Here is a 27,148-nt window from a genome sequence, read left to right on the forward strand (position 1 = left end):
AAAATATAAAAACAATATTTCTTTAGTACCTTCATTTTAATTAAAAATAAATTTTAATTTAAGTTGTATTAAACTAAAAGTATGAAAAATAACAATTAATAATAAATTAATATTTGTACTTATACTAAATAAAGTTAAATATTTCCTAACCCATGAAATATTCTCAAATATTATGTAAAAATAATTTTTTCCTACAAACTAAGAATTGAACAAATCGTCCACATTTTTTACTATTTTAACTCATATGACTACATAGACTCAGTTAGGATATTTAAAAACATATAAATCCAGTCTTTAGTCATCACTGTCTTTCGTTTTTCGTACTGTGTCATTCCTGTGCACTATCCGCCTGTAGTATTGTCTATTTTACTGTTTTACGTATTATGTCTAGTAAAAGGAAAATAACTTGCTATTTTGTTGCAAATTGGTTTACCTCTAAACACTAAGTGGATGATAATAATGTTCAACGTTTGTAAAAAAATCAACCGCATCCCCCCCCCCTTGACAAAACCATTTGACCGCCACTGCAGTCTGAATATTTTTTAGTATTATTGCCTAAAAAAATATTTTCTAAAAAACAAGTATTAAAAAACATTAATTAAAAAATATTACTTTAAGAATCTAAAAAGAAACAAAAGAGTATAACAAAAACACTTTTCAATTAAAAATTAAATTGTTAAGAGTTTATTGTAGCTATGTTCTAGTTTTTAACTGTCGATGTGATCTGTTATGTAGAATAGTAGAATAACAAATAATGGCATGAAATATTAATAATTTGTAATGGGAAACAAATAGTAATTGTTTATGAACTATTATAATTTATAATTTATAATATTTTTATTTTATATACTTAAATAATAAAAATGCCAACAAATAAAAATTTTAATAAAAATAACTTGTATTATCTATTAATATTATATGATATTCGTTCATACTTTTAGTATTATAATTATTTAATTTTTTCTTATAACAAATAATTTACATGAGAAGTGAATATAATATTTTCTAAGCGAAATGAATAATTAAAAGTGTACCAAATTGAATCAAACATATTTTATTTAGTAACTATTTATTTTAAAGAAATTGTTTAATTTAAAATTATTAATAAAAACAAATACATCTTAATAATTTGGCAAATTTATTTTATAAGTAAAATTTAGTTAGTATTATCACAGAATATATGAAATAGTATTATAGCTATATTAAATGCCACCGTATTTTGTTCTTCAGAACTTAAATACTAATTTTACAACTAACTATACTCATTCAAAATAAGATTTTTATGTTTTAAAAAACTATAAAAAATATTTTTCTTAGAAATATTATAAAATATTTATTTTGTCATTTAAAAAAGTAAAAACTTAAATATTACCTGACGATAAAATTAAAAAAATATATAAATATTTTTTTTTCCAAAATATTTTTTAATGATCAATCTATACATAAAAATATTTTCAAAATAATTATAACTTTATGAGTGTATATACTTTTATTACCTATAGGTTGATTAATAAAATATTTAATTGTGTATTTTTTTTTTATAAAATTTAATAATAATAATTTATTATTTATACATTTTTTTATTGGTATTAAATCTTTGGTGGTAAAAAGTAGTTAAAAATGATTGTGTTTAAAATTATATGTGCAGGATAACTTATCAATGTACCTATTAATGTATTAATCACATATTATTAATTAATCTGAGTGTAAAAAGTGAATGTTTTTAAGAACACTATAATAATAAATTGTACAAATTGAGAAGGTAGGTCCCTAGGTAACGATGATTTATATTTATTAAACGCAAACATCTTTTTAACTCTTCGTGTACAGCCAGTTCACGATTAGAATTACCTATAACTTATCAATTATAATTAATAATAGGTAATTACGATATGAATTCTAAAAATAATACTGAATACTTTTTTTTTGAATAAAACAATAAATTAGTTTAGTTTATGACTTACGTAATGAAATCTGTAATTAATAAAAATAATGACAAAGTTGATGTATTGTAGGTACCCGTAAACAATATGTATTTTGCGTAATAATAATGTATAATGCATAATACATTGTACTCAAAATGTTTTTGTAAAAATAAAATATTGGTATTGATTGTTTACAGGAAACCAAACAAATAATTTACTAATATTTAAAAGCGTAGAAAGTATTTTATTATTTTTTTTGCAAAAAATTATAATTAAAATGTTTAAGTGTTTTGGTTGTTATATAACTTTTGTTGAGTTTAGTTACATTTATACAAAAGTATATGATACATATATGAAGTATGATTAAAGTATGTATAAAGTGGAAGTATTTTCATCAATGCATTAGCAAGTCTATTCGTGTAAAAATGTTATAGCTGATACGGTGTGCTCTTTTGTTATTACCTATTTGAGCGTATTTCACATTTAAATAAACATTTTACAATAATATAATATTGTATTATATTGTACTTTAATATGATAGCAAAGTGTGATAATAATTTCATTACAACATAATATACAATTAACAAAAGCTTTCCTTGCAATAATTACAATTTTATGTCGTAGATATAAATTATAAATTATTATTATAAGTATAATATTATAATATAAGTATGTTGTTTAGCCACTACGTCAGATTTTTTTAGATATACATTTTGTTTTTAATTATTATAAGTAATAATTTTTTTTTTAAATATTTTTTTCATCATAGCAAACGTTAAATAACCGATTCGCTTTATCAGACTAGTACAGCAAAAGAATATATTATTTCAGCTTGTAAAGAATTATAATATAATGTTATTGCTGTAGTTATTGTCGTTTCAGAATTTATTTGAATGAAAATCAAAATCTCTTTGTAGGTATTTCACGTAGCTGAAGTTGAGAGTCCTAAAGGTATCAAACTCCTGAGACTATTTTCTATGCAAATCTGACTTAAGGATTATGAAAACCACAGAGGGATAAAAAATAAATAAAAATAAAATTAAACGTGACTAAAGAATATTTTAAAAAAAAAAAAAAACGCCCATGACTACGCAAACAGATCATTTACATTTTTCTTAAATGTAAACTTTTACTTAAATAAAATATCAGGCCTTCGAGGCTTAAAGTTCATTACTACATAAAAGATAACTTTGTTTACCAACACAATTTTAATACTAATGTTAAAATGAATCAAGTTTTGTACTGACAAAAAAATCCTGGTGTCTTTTTAAATAGTATAAATTATGTGAACATACCAAAAAGAAACATCCCCGGGACACTTTTCGGCAATTTTTTATTTCATCCAAATGTTCTGCGAATAAAAATGGATTTTTCATTGGATCCAATTCACTGCCATAATGCATGTCGACGAATTCTACCTGTAAACAAAAAAAATAAAAAAATATGAAAACATTGAATATATTAAATTTTCAAATATATAAATGTTGTTTCATATTCCTGCACGCACAATAAAAGGGGATCAAAGAGGCGTAAGTGGTAGATAAACTACGGTTAGAAACTTTTATAGAATAAAAAATAACAATAAGAAAATATACTTAAATACATTCAATAATATCGCTCTATTATAATTAAGTTTAATGTTTGTTAATATAAAAGTAATGATTGAATAAATATACGCGTGTTATGATTCAAATAATATTTGAAGTAGACAAAATAATTTATCTTTAAACCACTTTTGAATCGTATAAATTCTTAAAACTGTTGTATGAAGGTTTTATAAATTGAATTCATGACTAATTTATATAAGCTATAATAGAATTATTAACGACACAGAAATGGTAGTTTTAAAATATAAATCTTATTCGGTGACAATTCAGACTTTATTTCCTTAAATACGTGGAATTAACAGTAATAATAATAATAATAACTTAATCATATTATAATGTTAATGTAAACAAATTTCGTATTATATACTTTCAGTTTCTATTCACAGTTAATTGGTTATCATATTATTGTATATTGAGAACGTATTTGCTCAAAATGAACTCATGATTGTAATACGACTTCCAAGTCTATCGAATATTTATAAATAAATATCACATAACAGCATTTGTCACATTAAACGTTTGAAATAAATATGGTTAGATATTGATGATGTAATTGATGTTTGTTAATAGTCGAAAAGGTATAAAAATATAATATGTAATGAGTTGACTAAACCATTTTCCGGGGTTTGACGTCAAGGTTGAGAGTGATACGTGATAATTATTGTACACAATAATAGGGTACCATTATACGTAGATAGGTACAATCATAGAATAAAGCATGTATTATAATATAGCATAATACAGTATCGCAAATACGGTAAACGATGAAGTGTGTATTAGACGAATTCGACATTTATCTGACAATTGAAAACATTTTGTACACAAGATTTCTAATTATCGGCCCCACGCACGGATTCTGGTAGTGTGTACTACGTCGTACGTAAAGTATAGTATGTATGTATTATATATATATGTATATAGCCACGAGTGTAGCAGTCTTTTGTTCGTTTTGATGACACTTATTTTTGCCACTCGTTATTACCGTCAGTCGATTTTATTGTGCGGGGTTTTAGCTGAATGATTACTTTTTTGTTGATGTGAAGTATTGCGCACAAGAGAACTTAGAGAACTGCGTGTAATATGTTGCTCGCGGATGATGGGTACTGTGTGTACGTCAAGTGTGGCGTAACAACGAACTAAGAAATTTATTAATCACATGCTTGTTTAAGCCGCCAGAAAAACGCCACACAACTGTGTAAGTACAAAGTTCTCGTCGTTGTTCGTCTTTCGGCTATTACTCAATAATATACATAGTCGTAAAGTTTTTAAGTTTTAAATTTCGTTATGATGGTGGTAAAATATAACAGCTACGACTTGTGACCCCGTGAAAATACAACACGGAGTGAAATGTCGACGATATTAGCTATTAGGATTACTAAACGATCGTTCGTGTAATCTTATCTACAACCATAAAAAATAAAAATTTAAACAGTGACTGTTTATAGTTTAAACATTGCAATGTACCTTGAATGACTATAATAATACTTAAACGAATATATACAGATTATATATATAGATAATATACATTACGTATCTTCGAAGGGTAGTTAAATGCGAACTCTAATCGACTCTTTTTGAGCATTCTAGCTGCTAATGTTTCCATTATCTGATAAATTGTATTATTTCTATCTAAAAGTATTACAAAATTTCCTAAATTTGTAGGAACTTTAATTTTTATTCACATCAAAGCAGTAACTGATAAATTATTACCATCTTACAATAATAAAATAGATAAAAAAATATTTCATTTGAAATTGACTTGCACCGCCATTTGAATTATTTTATAAAATATCGCCCACGCATTTTTATAGTTTCAAAGGGGTTAAAGTTAAATCGATATTAAATTTAAATCAGTGGATAGAGTTAAAATTAACATAAATTTCAATTTAACTCACGAATTCTAATCTTGTTGAACTAACAATTAACTGTAAAACAAGATGAGTGGTTCAACAAAAAAATGAAAAAAGAAAATGATTTCTAAAAGCAAAAAAAAAAAATAAAAATTGACCATAATCTATTATACTGTACTTTACACTCTTTTTTACAAATTTTAAAATGTTTGAGCAGATCGAAACATTTTACGTACGAGTTGTTACATAATATTATACATAAACACGGTTTTAACCCATCTCCGAGAAAATGCATTTATGTTCATCAAACGGCTCACACTTTGCGACGTTACGTCATAAATCCCCCGGGAGGCTTTGACGTAAGATTATGGGCCCCGAGTCGTAGTGTTCAGATGCGTGAGGAGTACCTGTAAAGTGTCAGCGGTGCAGGCTTATTGGCAGACTGATATGTGGTTTTCATATATTATGTATACTTGCCTAACTTATTCACATCCTCTATTAGAGTTAGGATGTTAAACTATTCTAGATTTTTGTTGTGTTTTATCGTCCAAACACTGGTCACGATGATAATTTTTTTTCTGGAGACCATCAATATCTAAAATCGTTAATACTTCCGATAGTATCACGAACCACTTTGTGAAATTTATGTATTATGTTAGCGTATACACCATGATACGATCATAATCATTATAATCATATTTATTATTATGTGCATGTAGTGGATTACGAAAAATTTTATCGGGTGATTACAAAGTGTTTGTATTGCAGGTAGATCCTCTTCTATTAAGTGCACATTTTATTAAATATATATAAATCTATATGTTTGAGCCATCTTTACCTACGTACACGCAGTGTTCATATTGGAAGAATAAAAGAAAGAAAGGCTACTCTAACACTTGTCTTGAAAACAATGAACGTCACTTGAAATTATCGTTTAACTCGACCGTGAAGTTCCCTTTATTTCTTGACCATCGACTTTTAAACAAATAATTGCGATGTACAAATGATACACAGTGTTATGTACATAAATAATAATAAGCGTAAAAACAGTAAAATTTAATTTGAATACTATTTTATTGAATTAAATTTCGAAAAATTCAATTTAAAAAATAATGTAATACGTTGAAATAATATTTTGTACACAATTATAATATCGTGCTTTAGTCATAATCACGAAAATAATTAAAATAAGGTAATTTCAAATTATAAAGAAAAAATATCAGATTAGCTCTATTCCCAACCCCGAATGTCAAATGGACACTTGCATGTTGTGTGAGTCTTTCAGTACTCCCCACTCGGATACTTGTGGATTTTTTCGCGAGTTATAATTAATTTCCCCAGTATTACTTTAATACGACGTGTATAACGTCATATACACTGATTGATTGATACCTGCGTGAAATGTGTTAAATACAGGTTCATTATGATATTAAAATATGGTATTATGAACGTGCTGCGATCGGATATTTTTTCAGTAGCGATAACGGACGTGTATTACTATATTGACTCACGCACGACATTTTATTTATAAATGACGATTATTTTTTTATTAATGTATATTGAATATAGTTAGAATTGGAATTTCACCACCATGGTATTTGCGACAAACCAGATATCATTTACAGTATTCCAAATTTATTGTTGCGTAGCAAAACTGATCAAACATTTCATTATACGAGTTTATAATAATTATTCGATAGGTAGATATGTGTTTATCATGCTCTAATAGACTTTATACACTAACCGATATTATCGTATTACGATAACACTGCGCCGTAAAGCACCTGTTATAAAAAAAATAAATAAACGCAACTGACTACTGATATAATATGGTTTGTGGATCACGATCGCTTACGGTTAATATTGTTATAGCGATATGACTGATTATTATCGCTATTGTCAATCGTTTCACCAAAGGTCATATTCACTATTTTGTAATCAATTTGCTATAGACCATTATGGTTTTTACAAAAAAAGTCAGACCACCACTAATTCATACACATAACAAAAAATTGTAAAAGAAGCCTTATATATCGTATGTTTTATTCATAGTTTATGTATAATGTGTAATAAACTAAACCAGAATAGAATTTATATAATTGCCACCACTTGACACTTTTAGAAAAAGCCTTGGCAATTATATTTATTGCCACTGGCCTTCACAAAAAAATGTATAGTATTTAAAATTCTAAAGGTTTAGGTGCATTAAGTGCATTAGTTAGATTGAAATACGTTAAGATAAAATTTTTGCATTTTGTTAATTAGCTAATTTAATAATCAAAAATGTAATAAAATACTAATTCTAAATAAAAAAAACCAATTTGTACCTGACGTAAAATAAAAAAAAAAATCAGTCCCAGGTACCATCCGTTGTTGTTATTTTTTATTGCGGTTACATTAAAAACATCTAAAGTGGAATGAAAAAAAAACATATTCACTTGATCTAGATTAAGTTGGAAATAAGCCCTCTAAATAGGGAGTGGCTATAAATCCAGCAGGTTTAAAGTTTCGCATTTAGATTGAGGTTTAATATTCTATTTCTAGGATTAGATTTTTTCCTTGGATTATTATTATTTTTTTTAAATAATACGATAATGCTTAAAACACACACAATTATATAGTTCTTGTATAAAAGTGGCCTTAACTAAATTTTAAAACCGTATAATAAAGTAAAGTTATAAATTATAAACTGTATTAGTTTTATAGACGAATTGCATGTTTAAAGAAGAAACAGTACTTAAAAGTTTTCAAACGCATAGAAAATATAAAAATGTATTAAAGTATTATCTACAAAGAAACTAAAAGCATTTTTAATAACTATTATAATTAGCTTTTATAAAATAATTAATATGATGGATATAATATCACGCAAAGAAAATTCAAAACCAAAGAAGATACACCCTAGTCATGCACAGTTTGCAAGTCATTGGTTACAGTCGAACATAATATAACACGATATACTTATTGAATGCTGACAATAAATCGAATTAACCAATTACTAAAATCTCCAAGAAATTCTCTCATCTAAAATAAAATTAGTCAATAAACTAATCAAATTTACAAATGAAATTTGAATATTACGAATGTTATAATCAACTGGAAATTCGATCATTTACCAGCATTTATCTTTGAGGTTTTGAATGTATTTTTATTTTTACTTTTGTACGATTATATTTATATGTATACTCTTTTGATGTCGGTTGTTCAACTACAGGATGCCAATCATTGTGTATTTTAGAAAAACTTTTAAACTGTGTAGTTATGTTCCTTTTTTTTTTTTAGTTTTATTACTAAAAAAAGTGGTTCAGCGAGTCATGAATCGTCGTTATAACTGTCAAAACAATTTCCTCCAAATAACAGATAAATTGTACATTGTTTTTCGTTTTGCTATTAACTACGTCATTCCCGATAATCGACAACAACCAACAACCAATTATTTATACTTGATGGTTATTAAAGTTTTTTTCGCCTGTATTCTCAATTGTCAGTCGATTAGTGATCAAATATTGGTGTTGCCAGTGTTGGACATAATCAATAATTTTAAATACGTTATGTTGTATTTAAATAAAATTTAAAATTTAATAAAACACACAAATTGTTTGATTTATATGTGTGTGTTTGTATTGCTATAAATAAAGTATAATATAATTAGGTATTAATTTATAAAGGGCCAAATTAAATTAATATTTTTATGTTTTTATCATAGTTTCAAGATGTCATAATTTTTTTTACCATAAACGTATACATACATTTTTCTTCTATGATATGTTTATAAATAAAAAACTGACATCCTATTCAAACCTTCTTGACCTGGTGTGGTGCTCAAAAGATCTAATGAAGGCGTGTTGAGTGTTATAGCTATTGTTATGTGTACGGGAATGACAAGATATTTTTACGAATTTCTTTTTATTTATATCGAGCAAAAACTGTACAAAAATTATTAAAGTTTAAATTATGAAAAAATACGATTAAAAATGTTTATTTGAGTGTGTCTAAACTTTAAAGTATGAGGACTTTTTAAAAAATTGTACCCAACTCTGATACCAGCGGCACGTTTAGAATTTTTAAAAGTATCTACTGTGTGGAATTTTATATTTAACAGCCATTAATAATAATAATAAAAAAAAAGTTGAATAATTTTGTAATTATTATTGCGATATAATATGATAATATATACGCATATATAATATATATGTATATCACACATTTTTATACAAAATAATATATAAACTCGGCTATTCAAGAATCTGGTGATCAATTTCGATTATTCTTCTACTCCTCCCCTCATCAGTGGGTACGCCACTGGCATCGTATTACGTGACCTAACAGAGTGATCCGTTTAATATAAGACACCAATAACTGACATTTTTGAAAATATATCTTTTATATATTTTTAAATTGTTTCAAAACAACATTTTTGGGAAAAAAAATAAGTTTTTTTTATTATTTTTTAAGTTTTTATTCTTTTAGTTGACAAAATATATTTATAATTTAATATTCCCTTGTAAAACATTATTTTGAGTATTTTGATCTATAATAATTAAATTTTGGACAAGTAGTTTATTAATTATTAGTTATACCTTGCAAGTACATAAAGTTTTGTTGAGCGGAGTAGCAGACCAATATTTTGTAGGGTATCCCTGTACAGTATACGTCATATAGTCTAGTGTCTACTCCGCTTTTCAAAACTTTAAATATTTTTTATACAACGAATTAATTACTCCAATAAAATATTTCGTTTTGGAATAAAGAATTTAATATTATCTAATATTGTATATGACATTTTATTTTTATCATCATTGGGTAGCGCACCAGCTAAAATCTTCTCTGGCGATATCCGATGTGAAGGACGATGATGATTCGGGTGATCATCGACGGGTGTCTAGTTAATTGGTTTGTTTTGGTATCATGTACTGAGTACCTAGTCAATATACCATATTATTTAACTAATATTATTGTCACTTTTTCCGGTAACCGTTCAAAGGAGCCGTTTGGAACCATTGGTTTTTAGATTTATACATACAGTCGAGTCTCGATAACTCGAATTTCAATTGATGTAAAAATTAATTAGACTTGTGTATTTTTCAAGTTACAAATATTTCATTGAGTGTATGTATAGGAATTACCAATGGATAAAAAAATTCAAGTTATTCGAGATTTGACTGTATATATGTGTGTGACGTGTGTGTGTTTATGAGGATGGTCTTTTTGTCTCGTCATTCTATTATATTATTTTATTTTTGTTTCTAATTTTGGACCAAGTTTTATGCTTGTTTTTAGCTTTCTTGGCATTACATTAATATCTATTCGATACAATTTTCCATGTACCCATCATTGTTGTGTTATGTTATGCGTTTTATTGTATTACTATAATTATTTCTTATTTCTATCATAATATGTTATTATTGCTTTATATATCTATCCATGCATTATCAAATTCACGGTGCTCTGGTATTTTCAGGTTTTGACTCGTTGTTATGATAACTTTGTCCAAAGTATGACAGGTGACAAAATGCCCTTCGGTTCTCCAATTGCCTCCTTTTGGAAATTTTTTCAACGGTTAATATAATGAGTGTCTTACTTTAAATGAATCACCCGGTATAGTGTTTGTCGTTTTATTTCATTCGTTGTATGCTTGTATAATTTGAACGATGCAAACACCGGGAAAGTTTTCGAGTAATTGCGTTTAAATAATTCATTGGCGTACCATCAGTACCTACGTATATTTCCCTTTTATATATACAGAAAAGCGGCCATGTTTGTGATAATAATAATATATTTTAGTAACATATTCGATTAACTTTTATTGTTTTTATATTCGTTATTCCACTGGTAATATGACTCGATCATTTATTTAGGTGAATTTTGCACGATAGCTATCGCTTTGTATTACTACTACTTGGTTATGCGTAATTACGTTTAACACGTTTTTATGATTGCAATAAAAATACTATTATTAATAGGAATTAATAATATATTTAAACTGAAATATTTTTTCAAACGTCCCTAGTTCGCGCACGGTTGTCGTAAATAAAATGGCCATTATTAATACATATAATAATAATAATAATATATGTTTATATATTGTTGTTAAATATCCATATTTTAATTTGCACAATAAGTCACACTTTGCGCTGCGTAAAATATCATATATTGTATGTGTTTGTGTACATGTGTGCTTATGTGCTTATTATTATGGTTTGTCGATGTAAAAATATTATGACAAAGTTAAAACAATAATTGAAAGCTGTTTTACTATGACTCATCGAGAATTTAATTGAGAGGACTTTTATCTTATAAAATTATTGTATTTTTTCATTAATATACCTGTTTAAAAAAAAAAAAATGAAGTATACCCACATTTGGTTTTTTCATAAAAAATGGTAAATGTAACTAATAAGTCGTGTGAGGTTTACGAATACATTTATGTTATAATTATATGTGTAATTCGTGTATATAAAGAATACAAAAAATTAATTAAATCCTTATTTGGCTTTAAAATAATAATTAGCATGAGAGATAGGTTTATTGTTGTTGTATAATTATTAATTATTAATCATATCGTTCGTTGTAAGTACCTAAGAACGATAGTATTTTGTGTTTAAAAACTATAATATTATAGATATTATAATATACTATACTCTTGGTGAGTTTATAAATTATTCAAGTATTAATATAAAAATAAAAAATATATTTCAAATAACAGTTCATCAAGTTATGGCCAAAAAATGTGTTTATTAAATGAAATGATATACTGTAATGAAAACTATAAATAATTGGTTAGGTTAAATCGAATAATCTAGATATTAAATCAAAGTTCTAAATAAAACAAAACAAAAAAAAAATGAATATTTTTGAGTATAAATGAGGTTATATTAGGCTTAGGTATTTTGAATACAATTACAGGTCTCAATTTAGAGATCATAGTATCACACAGAGTTTTTCAATATTATAGTTATACCTAATGTTATATTACTAGGTATAATGTTTACTTGACTAACATTGTACACAAATAGGTAGATAATTCTTATAAGTAGTTAATAAAATAAAACAATAGTTTATAAAACAAATTTATGTTATAAGGTACAAGTCATTAAGATTAATTCAAATATTTAATTTGTAATTAAATAAGTGGATGAAAATCTAAAATTAAATTTTACTAACGATACGATATATAATGTGTAGTATTATTGTGGAAATACTCCTAATTTTCAGCGACGAGATTGTATTTTTCCTATTATTCAAAACTAATTATAAACATTAAATAAAGTTTTTAAAAGTTTTAATAGAATGTAGGTATATATGATTTTTATTTATTATCGTTATCCAAATGGCTCTAGTGCACTCAAGTTAAAATAATTTGATAAACGCAGTTTTATTTTATTTTAATAATATAATTAACTTGAATGTAATTAAGTAAGGAGCTTTTTGGCGTGAAATGTATTATCGATTTAAAAATGTGATTACATGACGTATGAAATTCGAATGTTATTCTTTGACTTTAGAGTTCTTGACGTATAAGTTAAATAAACCATCTATATTCTATATACATATATTTTTTAAATCATAGAGCTAAAAAACCTAATTTGAACATTATTTTTTATTGTTATTGATTAAATAATTATTAACTTATGTTTATTTATATATTTCTTTCATATAAGTTTATCAGATTGATTTGAAAAAAAATGTGAAGAATTAAATATCTGTCACTTTAGTATATGTTTTTGATTATTAATTCTTTTTGAAAATATGCAAGAAGTTATCAGAGATGAATAGTACAAATTATTTTATGATATTATTTATTTATTTTATAATATTTATGTTTAAAATAGTTTAATATTGTTATAAGTTTTGATAGGTTTATAATATAAGTAATAGTTGTTTTTTTAATTATCACAAACAATTGGATTTTCATTCAATTCAATCCAAAAATTTCATTGCAACTTATGTAGCTGCTAAGCATTTACGAATTACTCATTGTTAGCACTTTTTTTACACGAATTTGTATACAATAATCATATTAAAAGACACTTTAATTAATATAAAATAATATTATAAGACATCATATTTATTATACAGTGCACTGTCATTATTTTAGTATTATCATTGTTGTGATTAATAATATTACGCTAATTAATTAAAATTAAAGACAAAATTAGTTAGTTGTAAATTCCGTGGTGACATTTTGTGAGTATTTTTTTTTCTTAATGACAGAAAAATACCATCTTATTCAAAGTATTAAAATAAATGTAATTAATTATTATTATGGAAAAGTAAAATACACAATGAAATATTATAATAAGTTGTTGAGAGTTGGATTAAATTACTTTTGCCTTGTTTATCAGTTTTATAATAATATTAATTATTAGTTATATTATTATATTATGCTGTAGAGTTTAAATTAAAGTCAAATTTAAATGTTTGATTTAAAATTTAAAATATCACTATGAATTTTGAAACGTCAACCCATATAGTTTCTCATAACGTTTGAAAATAATGTATGAAATACATTTTGTCGTCTGCAACATCTGGGTATTAATTACAGGATAATATGCATAGCGTTATTGTTGCACAAAAATAATGATATTCAACAAAACATATCTCTTAGAATATTTCATTTTATTAATATTTACCGAATCATGAGTATCATTGGTTAACGATATAAATATAATTATAGCTGAACACATGGTATTTTCCTTTTAGAATTTCTCCATTTTTCGATAATTTCATTCCAGGCAATGAAAAGTTTGTTGGTGAAAAGTACAGTGAAACTGAATTTTCCCAGACAAGTTAAATATATATCAAAATCTTCTTTCAATTATTGTAGTTTAACTTAAAATTCAATTTATTACGTAACTTTGTTAATGTAATTAAAAAAACAATGCTTTTTGATGCGTTATTATAATTGGTTTAATAATATTTTTATTAAATTTAATTATAGAAACTAGTTAATATGTATTTTTTTATTAAATAATTCTATACGTTATGAAAGTAAAATCCAAAAATTGTGAACTAACCACAACCCAGCGGTTTCGTTTCAGATGGTTTTTCCTATCAAGGTTCTTCGTCAAATTTTCTTCATTATTATTGAAAATTATTGTACCTATAATACTTGTAAAGATTGTCTAATTCATCCAAATAATAATAATAATAAACAAATTATCTAATTATTAATACGTTTATGCAGTGACAGAATATAAAATAGGGAGTATTTTTCTTTAAAAAATGTTTTATCATATTTTATAATTTCACAGTTCAAAATCAAGATTTATTGAATTACAATAAAATATACTAAACTACAATAGTGTACAAACTTTTTAAGCAAAATTTATATTTAAATGTATTATAATAAATGAGATATAAAATTGAATATAGATGATTCGTAATATTATATTGCTTATACTATTTGATTTAATCAAACTTCGATAAGTTTGTACGATATGAGTATTGAGTATAGAATTTTTTTTTTTTTTGATTTTTAAACGAACCAAATATAGTAGTATGAATGCTTAAATCAAGAATTATTGTCAACTATATATATGGTATGTTATTAGTAATATACACAACTTTATATATCGTAGAAAATAAAATAACTTGATTTGGCCGTCAGCCACATTAGGATTAAGCATGTAGGAAAAAAAATATGACGCAAACTCGCTGCTATCAATTTTAAAACCGAATACATGGTTAGTATTGAGTTAGCTTGTCTACACAGTTGTACACTTGAATGATTTTTTAAATCAAATGTATTCGTTAAACAAACTATATAATATCTAAGACACAATTAAAAATATTGAAAACATGTAACGAGAATATAACGAGACTAGCACAATTTATTTTGTTGGAGAGCGTTAAAATCGTGTTGATCATTAAAAAAAAAAATAAAATAAAAATACGCATAACTTATACGAACAGTTAAAACAGTTTTGCAAATCAATAGTTGTCGCGTACTATAAAAAAACACGAGTGAAACGATTCGTTTGAAAAATTATAATACCTACTACTAAAACATGTAAAATACCACCGTTTTCTTGGAAGTATTTTCTTCGTTTCAAGCGTTATAAATAAAATTGTATTCATGGAAATTTGATTTATTGTCGTGAAACGAATAAAACAACGACAAAAAACAACAAAAACAAGAACAACAATAATAATATAATGACGATGACATTATGCACTCGGTAACCTACGCGAATCGCGAGCAGTTTTCTTTGGTCTGGTGCGCTCGGATCCGTGCTACATACCTATATTATAAAACGCGAGTTCGACGGCAATACTCAAGAGTCGTTTTAGCTATATAGCTGCGATGTCTGTGAACCGAACTGTTTCCGCGATGTGCTTCGAATTTGTATATCGACCACCCAAAAACTTAATAATAATATATTATGTGTGTGTGTGTGTGATATAAATCACGAGTACGTACCACCGACCGAGTGTTCCGGAGCGTGCTCTACGGTGTTATGCCCAGGCAGAAGTGTAGTCTTATTCGATTATTATTTATTATTATTATATTAACCGCAACACCGTGTTCTCGATATGTATTTACATTCGTAAGCTCTTTTCTAGTTTGTTTCCGATCCACGTATCTGTCGTTTATAATCTGATTCGACTTTTTGCTTACGGATACACGGCTCATATTATTATTTCAGCTCTACTGAATTTTTTCAATAAACGCAACGCGCACACAACTCCTTTAATAATCGCATTCGCATACACCGCGTTTCTTTTTGATTTTTGTCCAAATCTCGCAGGGTTATATCGCACTAATTCGCTAGTACGTATACAGCCACAGAATAACAATAATTTTTGAAACGCACACATGGACATCTCAAGCTGCGTCGTTTTCTATAATGTTATGATTGTTTTTATTGAATACTTTACGTTATTCAATAAATTCACCACAACTTGGAGGACAATTATAAATTACTACAATTTTAGCCATTGGTTATTATTTTATTTTTAATTGTTCTAGTATCGCAATAAGTTCTTACGTAATGATATGTTTGTGTTTATTTGGTTGTTGAGAGATATCAACAAAGAATTTTATTTTATGTTGGTTATTATGTTATGACGTATATAAATTATTATTTATCCGAAAATATTATTTATGTCTTGATTGACAATACTATATAACGAGATTAAAGTGTAACAATTTTATTTAGCTTATTTAGAAAAAGAATTTATTTTCAAGCACATTCAGATGTTATATTAATTACTCTTTTTTTTTTTTTATAAAGACAGACAAATAATGTTTTGTTCCATATTGTTAAATTAACTTATATTCGTCAAACCTACTCTGAAAAACGATTTATACAAGATACTTTGTTACTCATTAGCATCATATATTATTCATAGTCGTTATTCATAATAAACATTATATATACTGTTTGCAAGTTTGCGTCAAACATAATACAGTTTATCTAGCTTTTTCATAAAAAATCTTTCATTTTGTTACGTTTGATATATCTATAATAGATGAAAGACTGTTTTTTCAAGCATTGTACCCTTTTCATTTAGTTATATTATTATGATTAAAAGTTAGTCGTTAGTAATAAGTATTCCATGTATATTGAATACAAAACCTTGCGATTATGACTTAATACTAGAGTAAAATATTTAAACCAATAACGAGAATAGGTGGTGTTGGTAAATTATTATGAATAATTATGATAAAAGATATAAAATAATACAAAAATTATTTTAATCTAACAAATTGAATTAAATTGCTACTTGAATTAAACATTGTAATTAATATTTAACCGATTATCTGTTATACTGAAATAACCTAAATATACATTTTTATTATGTCGAATATTATAAAATCAATGTCACTAAAATCAAAATGTTTTCAATAAGTGATTGACGCATTGTTCACGTATTATCTTTAAGAATTATTAATGTTTTCTTTGTTTCTAAAAGCTTTTTATCCATACGTAGTTCCTGACGTACACGTTCCTTATGTTAATTTCAATATTATTAAAATGTAGTAAATAATTACTATGTTGTTGTGTTTATCTGTTATTTTTTTGAAAATCATTATAATCAAAGATAGTATTAGTTATGCTCTATTGAATATCTTAAAGCACGTTCTTCCTTTAAAAGGGATACATTTTTTTATGAAAGATCACGTAAGTCCACTTATTATCCATTAATTATTCTCAATAGGTAATAAGTATTTGCAGCTTACACTTGAAATCATATATTATTTGAAGAAATAGATAAAAAGAGATAATAATTAGATTAAATAGCTATAAATTTCTTATTTTTCCTCTTTAATGGTGCCTTAGATACTTCTGAACAACTAGTTCGTGTAATATTTAAAATCCTTTCTCACAAAACATGAAACTAAGTTCAATTTTATATTCAGTGCTGTTTCATAGTCTATAATTTCAATAATCCACTCCATAGGATGTTCCATACTGCTAATAATATTAGATTTTAGTCATAGCTTAGTCCTTTAGTCCTTTATCATATTTTTAATTTATTTCTGTAATTTATAACTGATAGTCGTAATTAAAATTAAAATTGTATGAATAGTTTTCAATTATCATTTCTAGTCAAATACCTATAAAAAATAAATTATTGGACTTTGTCCTCTCTCTCGCTGTTTTAGTGACACAATAAACCTATACTTTACCAATTATCATGTAACGAATATCTCGATAAAATGAGTCATGTGCTAACATTTCAATTAAAATTATCAACATACTAAAGTACCAACATATCATTAATTCTAATGAATCAACGAGTTTTGTTGATACGTTATTATACGTTCGTAAAGGAATGAGGTTAAATCACTAAACCAATTTGAGTGAACTGATTCCACTTCATCTGCGAGTAAATCTTTTCGATTTAAAATGTAAAAATAACGCTATTACTTACTTAATTCTTAAAATTCCATATATCATGGAGTTCTATGAACTATAAAAAAACAAAATGAAAAAAAAAGTATGAATATAATTGAAAAAAAAAACTATGACAAATGGCTATTTTATGAAAGCAAAAGATAATTCAAAACTCTTTCAGTTTTTATGAAACTAGAAGGAAACTGAATTTTCTTGTTAACTGAATATTGACAAATTATATCTCATTTTGGAATATTATAGCATTCTTCAAGAAAACAAATGTATATTTCTACATATATTGAATGAACCAACTAGACGAGGAGAAAACTTATTGCATCTTTATATTTGTAATATTTACATTCTACAGATTGCAACACCAGTATATTTTATAAAAGAGGAACTAGGTACTATCGTATTTCGGCTAGAAAAATAAAAAACATTTTACATAACCAAACAAAAACTCTGCTGCTTCTATCTTTTGTTCACCTTCAGTCATCATTAATTAAAAGTAACGTTTTTAAATTAAATGTAGTTTGCTACCTATATGAGTGTAAAAATTTTGCCCCGAAATTAATGTGTTTCTCTACCGTATAATTCAAAAAATAGAGTCTTATGTGACCTAAATAAAATTCAAATACAAAAAAAATATGTAGGTATATTTATATATGAAAATAAAATCCAATTTTTCATAAAGTATTTTCTTACCTGTAAATGTGTGTTTGGCCGTTGAAATAGTTAAATTTTAATGTTTCTTTGGAATCTGTTGTACAACAATGGAAAAACTTAACTTAGAAATTGACTGAATTATACCTTTTAATAGATAGTTGGTGTATTTAAATGTAAAAATCTCTATTGTTTGTCATAGTTTAAATAATAATAATAACAGAGTTTAAAAAAACGATTATGAACAATGTTACTAATAAAATAATTACGTGACATCATTAATAATACTATTACGTGTAGTGCTTACTAAATAACTTAATTTATTTAGCTATTTTAAAATGTAGATTTTAGTTGGAACTAGTTAACTTAAAGTCTGTGAAGTAGTGCTTGTCAGTATATATCAGGTAATTAAAAATAAGTTTTTAGTTAGTTATTTCTCGAATATTGTTCAACTGAGTTTTAGAAACGTGTTTATGAAGTGTGCAGTATACACCTATTGTTGTTTTTGTAATTAAAATGATTCGTTATTGTATTATACTATATAGTCTATAGTGCATAATTTATAATTAGTTTAAACTCGAGTGATTAAAATCGAAAAACTCATCGCTTTAGTCAAAAACGTATAGCGAATTTATTATTATTATTATTAGTTAGCGAGTGCAACGACGTATAATGTACTGTAGTTGTTCAAAGTTAAATTAGATCTAACATATATATTATTATTATCTAGAATTATAGTCGTTAAATAGGAATAATTAAATACCTTGGTATGGCACTAGTACATTAGCATTATTATTATATGCAATTAAATGGTATAATAGTCTTGTGTGTGTGTGTATTATTATGATATACCATCCATACCGTATAATATTATTATGTATTTTCACACTATATTATATAATATGATATCATGACACATAGCGAATCGATAGCGCAGAGACAGAGTTAAGATAAATGCAATAAATTATTTTAACTTTTGTCATTAGTTATATTACATAATATTTAAAACAAAAAAGACATTTTTATCGAACTGTTGTGAATCGTTTTTTGTTGTCGTCAGGTATACCTATGTGAATTAATAACATTAAAGAACAAATTTATAATTTATTTCCACGAAATGCTATAATATAATAGTATAGTTCAGTTCAGTATATATTATAATAATGATACAAATAAAAAAAGTAAATAATACGTGTATGCCACGTGACTGTCATCAAATAGTATGCCATTCCCCGATGTATAACGTGTTAGGAGCGGTCTTTGGTGAGTAAAAGTAGATGCTGCCAGCAGTCTGGTTATGATCTAATAAACCATATTTATATTACACAATATAATTACTTGTGGACGTCTCGTCACATGAAAATATTATATGATATATATATATATATAATAAAATATATTAGTACTTTATGATTGTCGTTTTTACATAGGTTGTCCTTTCGTTGGACAAGAGAAATAAAAGTTAGACAACATACGGATAGGTTTTAATTCAATTGATAATTGATAAATATTTATTTAGTGTTGTCGATGTATAACCATTTCAAAAGGAAGGTATTAATTATATATAGAACACGCGAGAGACAAAATATAGGTATATAAATCGTCAGAGCTTTTCTCTCCAACGGACGAGAAAAATAAAATAATTTACCTCTAGGCTGATGTTGTACGATAGACGAGGTCTACGTGGACAGGAAAGTGTGAATGGTTATACAGAGAAAGATAGTGAGAGAGAGAGAAAGAGAGAGAATGAGAACGAGCGTGTTTAATACAGTCAGATTATAAAAGTCAATCCATCTGTCCGTGTCCTAATAATTGACGAAAACCATTAATAATACTACCCCGTCCGTTCGTTTCGTCGTTACCCTTTTGCAACTGTGCAACGGTGTCAGCGTGGAAGGGTGTCCGAATTTAAGTGTATATATGCTACGGCGAGGATTCGGCGATGATTTATTACACACACACACACACATACACACACACAAATGTAGAAAACGACAAACGCCGCCACCGCCATCGATCGGCTAGGGCGATAAATACGTGCATCCGGTCCGGACCCAATGGCCGAGGGCGTTTTCACTCCCTCCAACCGCGACACCCACAACCATTTCGTTGTACGGGCGTCGACTAATAATATATTCCACGTGCACTGAATGCCATTTCGTGTACTTTCACGCAAACTCACACACACACACACACACACACACACACACATACACTAACGAGGATAACAGTTATCCTTGTCGCTAAAACTCAAAAGTGGCTTAGAATTTTTTTGTTATCCATTTAATTATTTTTTGTACCAGTGACGATAGGTTAAACACCAGTCGATCATAGAAAATATACACAATTATTGTATGCACAATGTTTTGTTGGCTATCGACCGAATTACCTGCATAGAGAAGACAAAACGGGTTTTCAATCGGTTAGTGTCTTGATTCCTTCTTGCGATGTACATTCGAATGGTAAATACGCTAACCATAAACGTACAATATAATGTCTTTGTACGGTTATGTATTTTAATGAATAGTAATGAAAATGATTTTAGATTTGTACACGTACACCTTGCCAATTAGTGATGTATTGTGTTTTATATTTATCGAGTTGCTACGATAAAAAATTATAAATTATTTTTTTATTTTTTTGGATTGGATTGGAACTAATATTTGTTAAATTATCTAAACTAATTGTTTTATTTTTGATTATTTATTCATAGTTCTGCTATTTAAAGAGCAATTTTAGTTATTGCTTTAATACAGTTAAATAAAAAAACGGGTTAATTATCGACATTTAAAACTTAAAATAAATTCTTAAAAAGATAATATGGATTTATCGGTTCATCAATATATTATGCTAAAATTATAGAAAAAAAATTAAAATTGTAGTTAATAATAAATGGTCATTACTATAATATTATGTTTATAATAATAATAATAGTACTTTTGTCCATTAGCCGGCGCGTTGTATAGGCAATTTCGGTACACCAGTTTTCAAATATTGTTTCCCATACTGTTATCAATAATAGACGAATATTTGTTGAAATATACAATTTATTCAACTATGATTCTACCATTGTAAGCACATGTGAGCATCTATTAATACTGTATTTCATAATATTAACCACTTACATATAATATTATATAATATTACATATTAGGAGGTAACTTTAAAATGTTATACGGACTTAGATTATGGGTATACTAGTGTAAATAAAGCCTTTCGCGGTACATAAAGATATTTTATTATTTAACGTCATACTGTGTATACAGTTTTTAAAAATTCGCGTTTTAAACATGGGCTCATGCAGAGATCTTATTTTGAAAAATGGAAATCGAATATTTTTTTTTTGTTTGTACTTATAGGGTTGCTATTAATTAAGATAAACAATATATATTAGCTGTATTTTAATTTTGTTTTTGGGGAAAAAAATAATCGTGTTAAAAATCTGTTTACATTAATACCTCATGTTAAAAAAAAGTCAAAATTTTAAATGTATACATATTGTTGTATTAAACCTTGTGATTACATTAGATATTATAATGTAGCTGGTAGTGCAGCTACTGATAATTATTATAGTGTCTATTGTCTACGATGGTATGGAAATATAAGCAGTTTTACTAAAATAAGATAATAACTACCTATATTTCATTTTTTTTCGGTCTGTGCATTTTATTATAGTTATATCTTAAGCTCACAACCCAAAGTTGTTATCTCAAAGTATAAAATAGTTAATGAGTGCAACTTTAAAATCCAGTCTATATTATCTTATTTACTAACCGATTACTTTTAATAATGTTAAATCTAGAAATCAAAAAAGTTACACTATTCATTATGATAAAATCAAAAAAATATTATGACACTATTATTTATTTGGTTGACGAAGTTAAAGTAATCAAGAATAGGTAGTATATTTTCTTTTAATTATTATATGATTAAAACAATGGATATATAATAGTAATTTTTAGTTAACACTAAATAATTTATTATTTAAATAAACATTTTAACTATAGTTAAGAGCAAAACTTTCTGACTATATTGTAGGAGACGGCCACAATCACCATTCAGTATCAGAATCTTAATTAATTGAAAACAAATAAAATATTTAGACAAAATGCATCTGTATTTTGTAATACACTGTACGCGCTGAACTTGTCGGTTAAAGGCTGACTGTAATACGAAACATAAATAATAGAGTTATTGGTTAACGTTGTTGTCGTAGTCGATGCGGATTGATGATCGACGTTCACCGATAACGTAAACACTAAATCTATAAATAGTATAAATATAATTATTTATATAAAATAAGTAAAATTACTACAATATAATCTTAAATAATATATTTGTAATTTTTTTGAATTAGAACATTTTATTAATGGAAAATTTTATAAATAACGGATCTACACGTGTGCGAGTTTGAATAGTAGAACATTGAGAAATACAACTATATATGTCAAAAATATTGATTAAAAAAATAATCGGTTTAGCGTCTTCTGGTTCTGAGTCCAAGTCGTTAATGTATTAAGTCTTTCCATACACATTCGATGGATTTAGACAAGTATTACTGTGCGTCGTATTTATTGGGATATTGATACATTTTTTTGGTTTGGTTGACAGGTATTACACTGTTGTCATATAATTATAATGGTATTAGTATTTTATACTTGTCTTATTTCGGTTATCACGCTTTTTATTTCTTATAATAAATGTTTGAAACAATTATTAATTCCACAAACGATCGAATAAAGTTTTTGGTAAGTATACACGTATAACACTATACCATGATATCACATAATAGCAAAGTAATAAATACCCGGATCTAAGTACCAGTGTCTTAAAAGGAATTTATTCGGTATTATCACTGACTTTGTACAGTAATAATTATTATAATTATTGGGTATACAATCGATTTTAAAAATGTCTGAAGAATTATTTTGAAATTCACAATAAGTTTAGATCAGATGATTAGACGCCATTGGTAAATATACGTAGATTATTAATAGATACAATTTAAATTTTTATTTATAGACCTTAATCAGACATATAAAAAAATTTCTGACAATACAGACGGTTGATGAATTTTTATCCGTAAATTATTTTTATTAAATAGTTATTATTATAATAATATGTTGTTTTTGGATATTAAAGCGTCAATATTTATAATTTTCATTTTTATCCTGATTTTGACAATTCACATTATTTTATTTTATTATACATATAATATATGCTATGACGTGTGTTATTTGATTGTTAAATTAACTATGGAAAATTTTGTGACGTAAACACTTTTGGTAACGAGTTAATTTATCGTTTGATTTTAGTCATTCGTTAAAATATTTAATATTTTTTTAAACTTTTAACATTTTACTGTTATAAATTAAAAACATATTGAAATCAATGATTGTTAAATGTTTAATCAACAAAATAGAACAAAAAGTATATTATAATATATTGTTTCACGAATAATTAAAATACATTATAAGAAAAATAGGTTTGACTGTAATGTATTCATTGGACAAAGTTGGCGTGTTATATAAAATATATTACAATTATTTTTTTTATTTTTAATAAAGTATACAGTCTTATACTCTTATGAAATTAAATGTTACGTTTATATTACAATTTGTATGCTTAAATAGTTATTACAATATAGAAATTATGCACTTACTATAAATTATTTAAAAATAAATAATGCATTTCTAATTTTTTAAACAAAATCTTATAAAAGTACTAAAATTTAATTTGCAATTAAATTAGTAGTACAATATCAATTTATAGAGATTGTTTTACACGTTGATGAATTTCCACTCTGTTCGGGCTTAAATATAAATAAACAAGTATTTAAAATTAAAATAAATAATAATTATGGTGCCAGTATTCTACAACAATAACGTATTGTATACAATATATAGTATAGGTACATATATATATTGGTATCTTAAACGTTTGATGATTAATATATGATATTATGTCAAGAAACATAATTTATACACAACATAATTGTTATGAAACTATCGTTTTAATCTCTAGAGATGTTTTAATAATTATGGTGCAGGTTGAAAAGCAAGTGTATTATTATGATGTACGAGGAAATACCACACGTTACATTCAATTTGATGTATTATTTTGTCTTTAGCGTACTTCATGTTGTTATAAATTGAATTTTGCACCTTTAATAATTTAATTTTCATCTATCTTGAACATATTTTCACTGTCACGGTAACTGAGGAATAGTGTACGCAGATTTTTTTTTTTATTTCATCCAGACTAGATTAATAGGACACACGTTCGAATTTAATTAGAGCAGGGCACGTATTTACAGCCCGCTAGCGTTTTTACGACCATAATGGGACCTGTGCTGGGAGATATTATCGCACAATATTTATAACATTAGTTAATCATAAAAAAAATGATAGTAAAGAATTTTTGAAAAAAGTTATTAAATAAATTTAATTCACTAGGTATTACGAATTGTTATATATTAAGGGAGTGTTGCGGTTTCTAGTGTATCCGTAAACTATTTTTTCAATTTTAACAAAATTATTCATAGGTGCTCACTGCTCATTAGTTATATGTTCATATTATATTACATTTATTTTAAAAAGTACACAGAAACTATGAGTTAAATAAATACAAATTTAAAAATCTTTTTTAACAAAAACATTGTTTTGTTAGTAAAATTTTATTTACTAATGTAATAAATCTTGTCAACATTATACGAATTGAAACGAACACATATTAACATTAAAAGTATGTAATTTTAATAATGTATGTCTTTGATGTACTGGAAAAACTTTAAAATTATCAATATTTACTTATTTCATCGATTTAATCCATAAAGTACAATGAGTAAATAATTTGTATATTATAATGTGTGTTTCGGTATTACAATTATTTTCAAACCCATGACAACAAAAATTAAGACAAGGAAATTTGCATATAACTTGACACTAGTTGCTTTCATATACTTTGGAAGTATTAACATAATTTTAATAATTAATTTTGTACCAAAAAAATGTAATATTATCGTCCTTACTGATAACCAACCCAACCTGATTTTTAAACGACGAACGATTTACTTAAACATTCTTGCTTTTATTATGAAGACGATGAAAAGCGATTTCATAGAAAAAAGTATGATGTAAAATAAAGTAGGTATTTACACTTTTTTGCAGTAGATGTTAAGTGTGTCTCGTCATACTATAGTATATTACTGTAATTTATGTGTTAAATTTGAATCCAATAATAAATCTTTGTATACAATAAACGATTCTAGCTATGACTATTCATAGGACTATATTAGTAAGTTTATTTTAGTATTAATATTATGATAAGTTGAATTATTTTGTTGAAAACATTGCATTTGAAAGTGCCATTGTTTGAATAAAATAGTTAAAGGTTTCTAGTACTTATGAATAACAACTTAAACAAATTAAAATAGTTATAAAATATTCAAACAAAATTGTTATTCTTTTTTAAACATATAATTTAATCAGATACAAAGTAGTTTAATAAAACAGTATAGAAAGAACAAATGTTTTCTCCAAAATATCCAAGTTTTTTTTTTAGATGGCCGAAATCAAAAGAAAATTTAAACTTTTGTTTTGTGTGATTTTTTAGAGTCACGTCATTGTGTTGGTCGAGTCAGTGTTTTTTTTTTTTGGAATCACATCGTGAGTTGGATATTGATAGGAAATACTAAGCCGGATGGTATAGAAACAGAATCCCTAGAGAATTTGCTATTCTTATACTGTTTGTGCTAACAGTAAAAAAGAAACCAATATATACATATTATATGTAGGTATTATGTACAATGTTTTTTTACCCATTGATTTTCTATTGTTTTTACATTCTATTATTTATTCTATTAATTTAAAATTATTTTAAGTCTAATAAGTAACAAATACAAAACCACAATATACATAGTGTATGATAGACGCATGGAACGATTTTTATATAGTTTTAACAATTTCTATACAAAACAAATAAACATAGGTAGTTATATATTTTGAATTTTTACGTTTTAAATTTGTATAATGGATTTTATTCAAACCATTGAGTTTTTATTTCAAAAACCATACTTAATGCTTAATAATATGTATATGGTACTCATTTGGTACTAAGTACTTTATCTGATATAATCACATAAAAAGTCAAAAAACTTATAAAATTGAAAATAATTTCAAGGATTTTATAATAACTCCTACAAATTACTTTTGTAGAACTAAGTACATTATTGTAACATATGATAAAAAAATGCAAAT

At 25.8% G+C, this 27,148-nt stretch overlaps 1 protein-coding gene across 2 annotated transcripts in view; it reads right to left on the reverse strand.

Moving 5' to 3' along the window:
* Positions 1 to 27,148, reverse strand: part of LOC114129933 (protein qui-1) — a 176,850-nt gene that overhangs the window by 23,369 nt on the left and 126,333 nt on the right. For both annotated transcript variants that reach the window (XM_050201730.1, XM_050201729.1), the window contains exon 4: positions 3,221 to 3,343. In XM_050201730.1, coding sequence (XP_050057687.1) covers positions 3,221 to 3,343 — 123 coding nt within the window. The remainder of the gene's footprint in view (positions 1 to 3,220; positions 3,344 to 27,148) is intronic.

The sequence above is a fragment of the Aphis gossypii genome, chromosome 2 (genome assembly GCF_020184175.1).
Source record: "Aphis gossypii isolate Hap1 chromosome 2, ASM2018417v2, whole genome shotgun sequence".
NCBI classification, from domain to species: domain Eukaryota; kingdom Metazoa; phylum Arthropoda; class Insecta; order Hemiptera; family Aphididae; genus Aphis; species Aphis gossypii.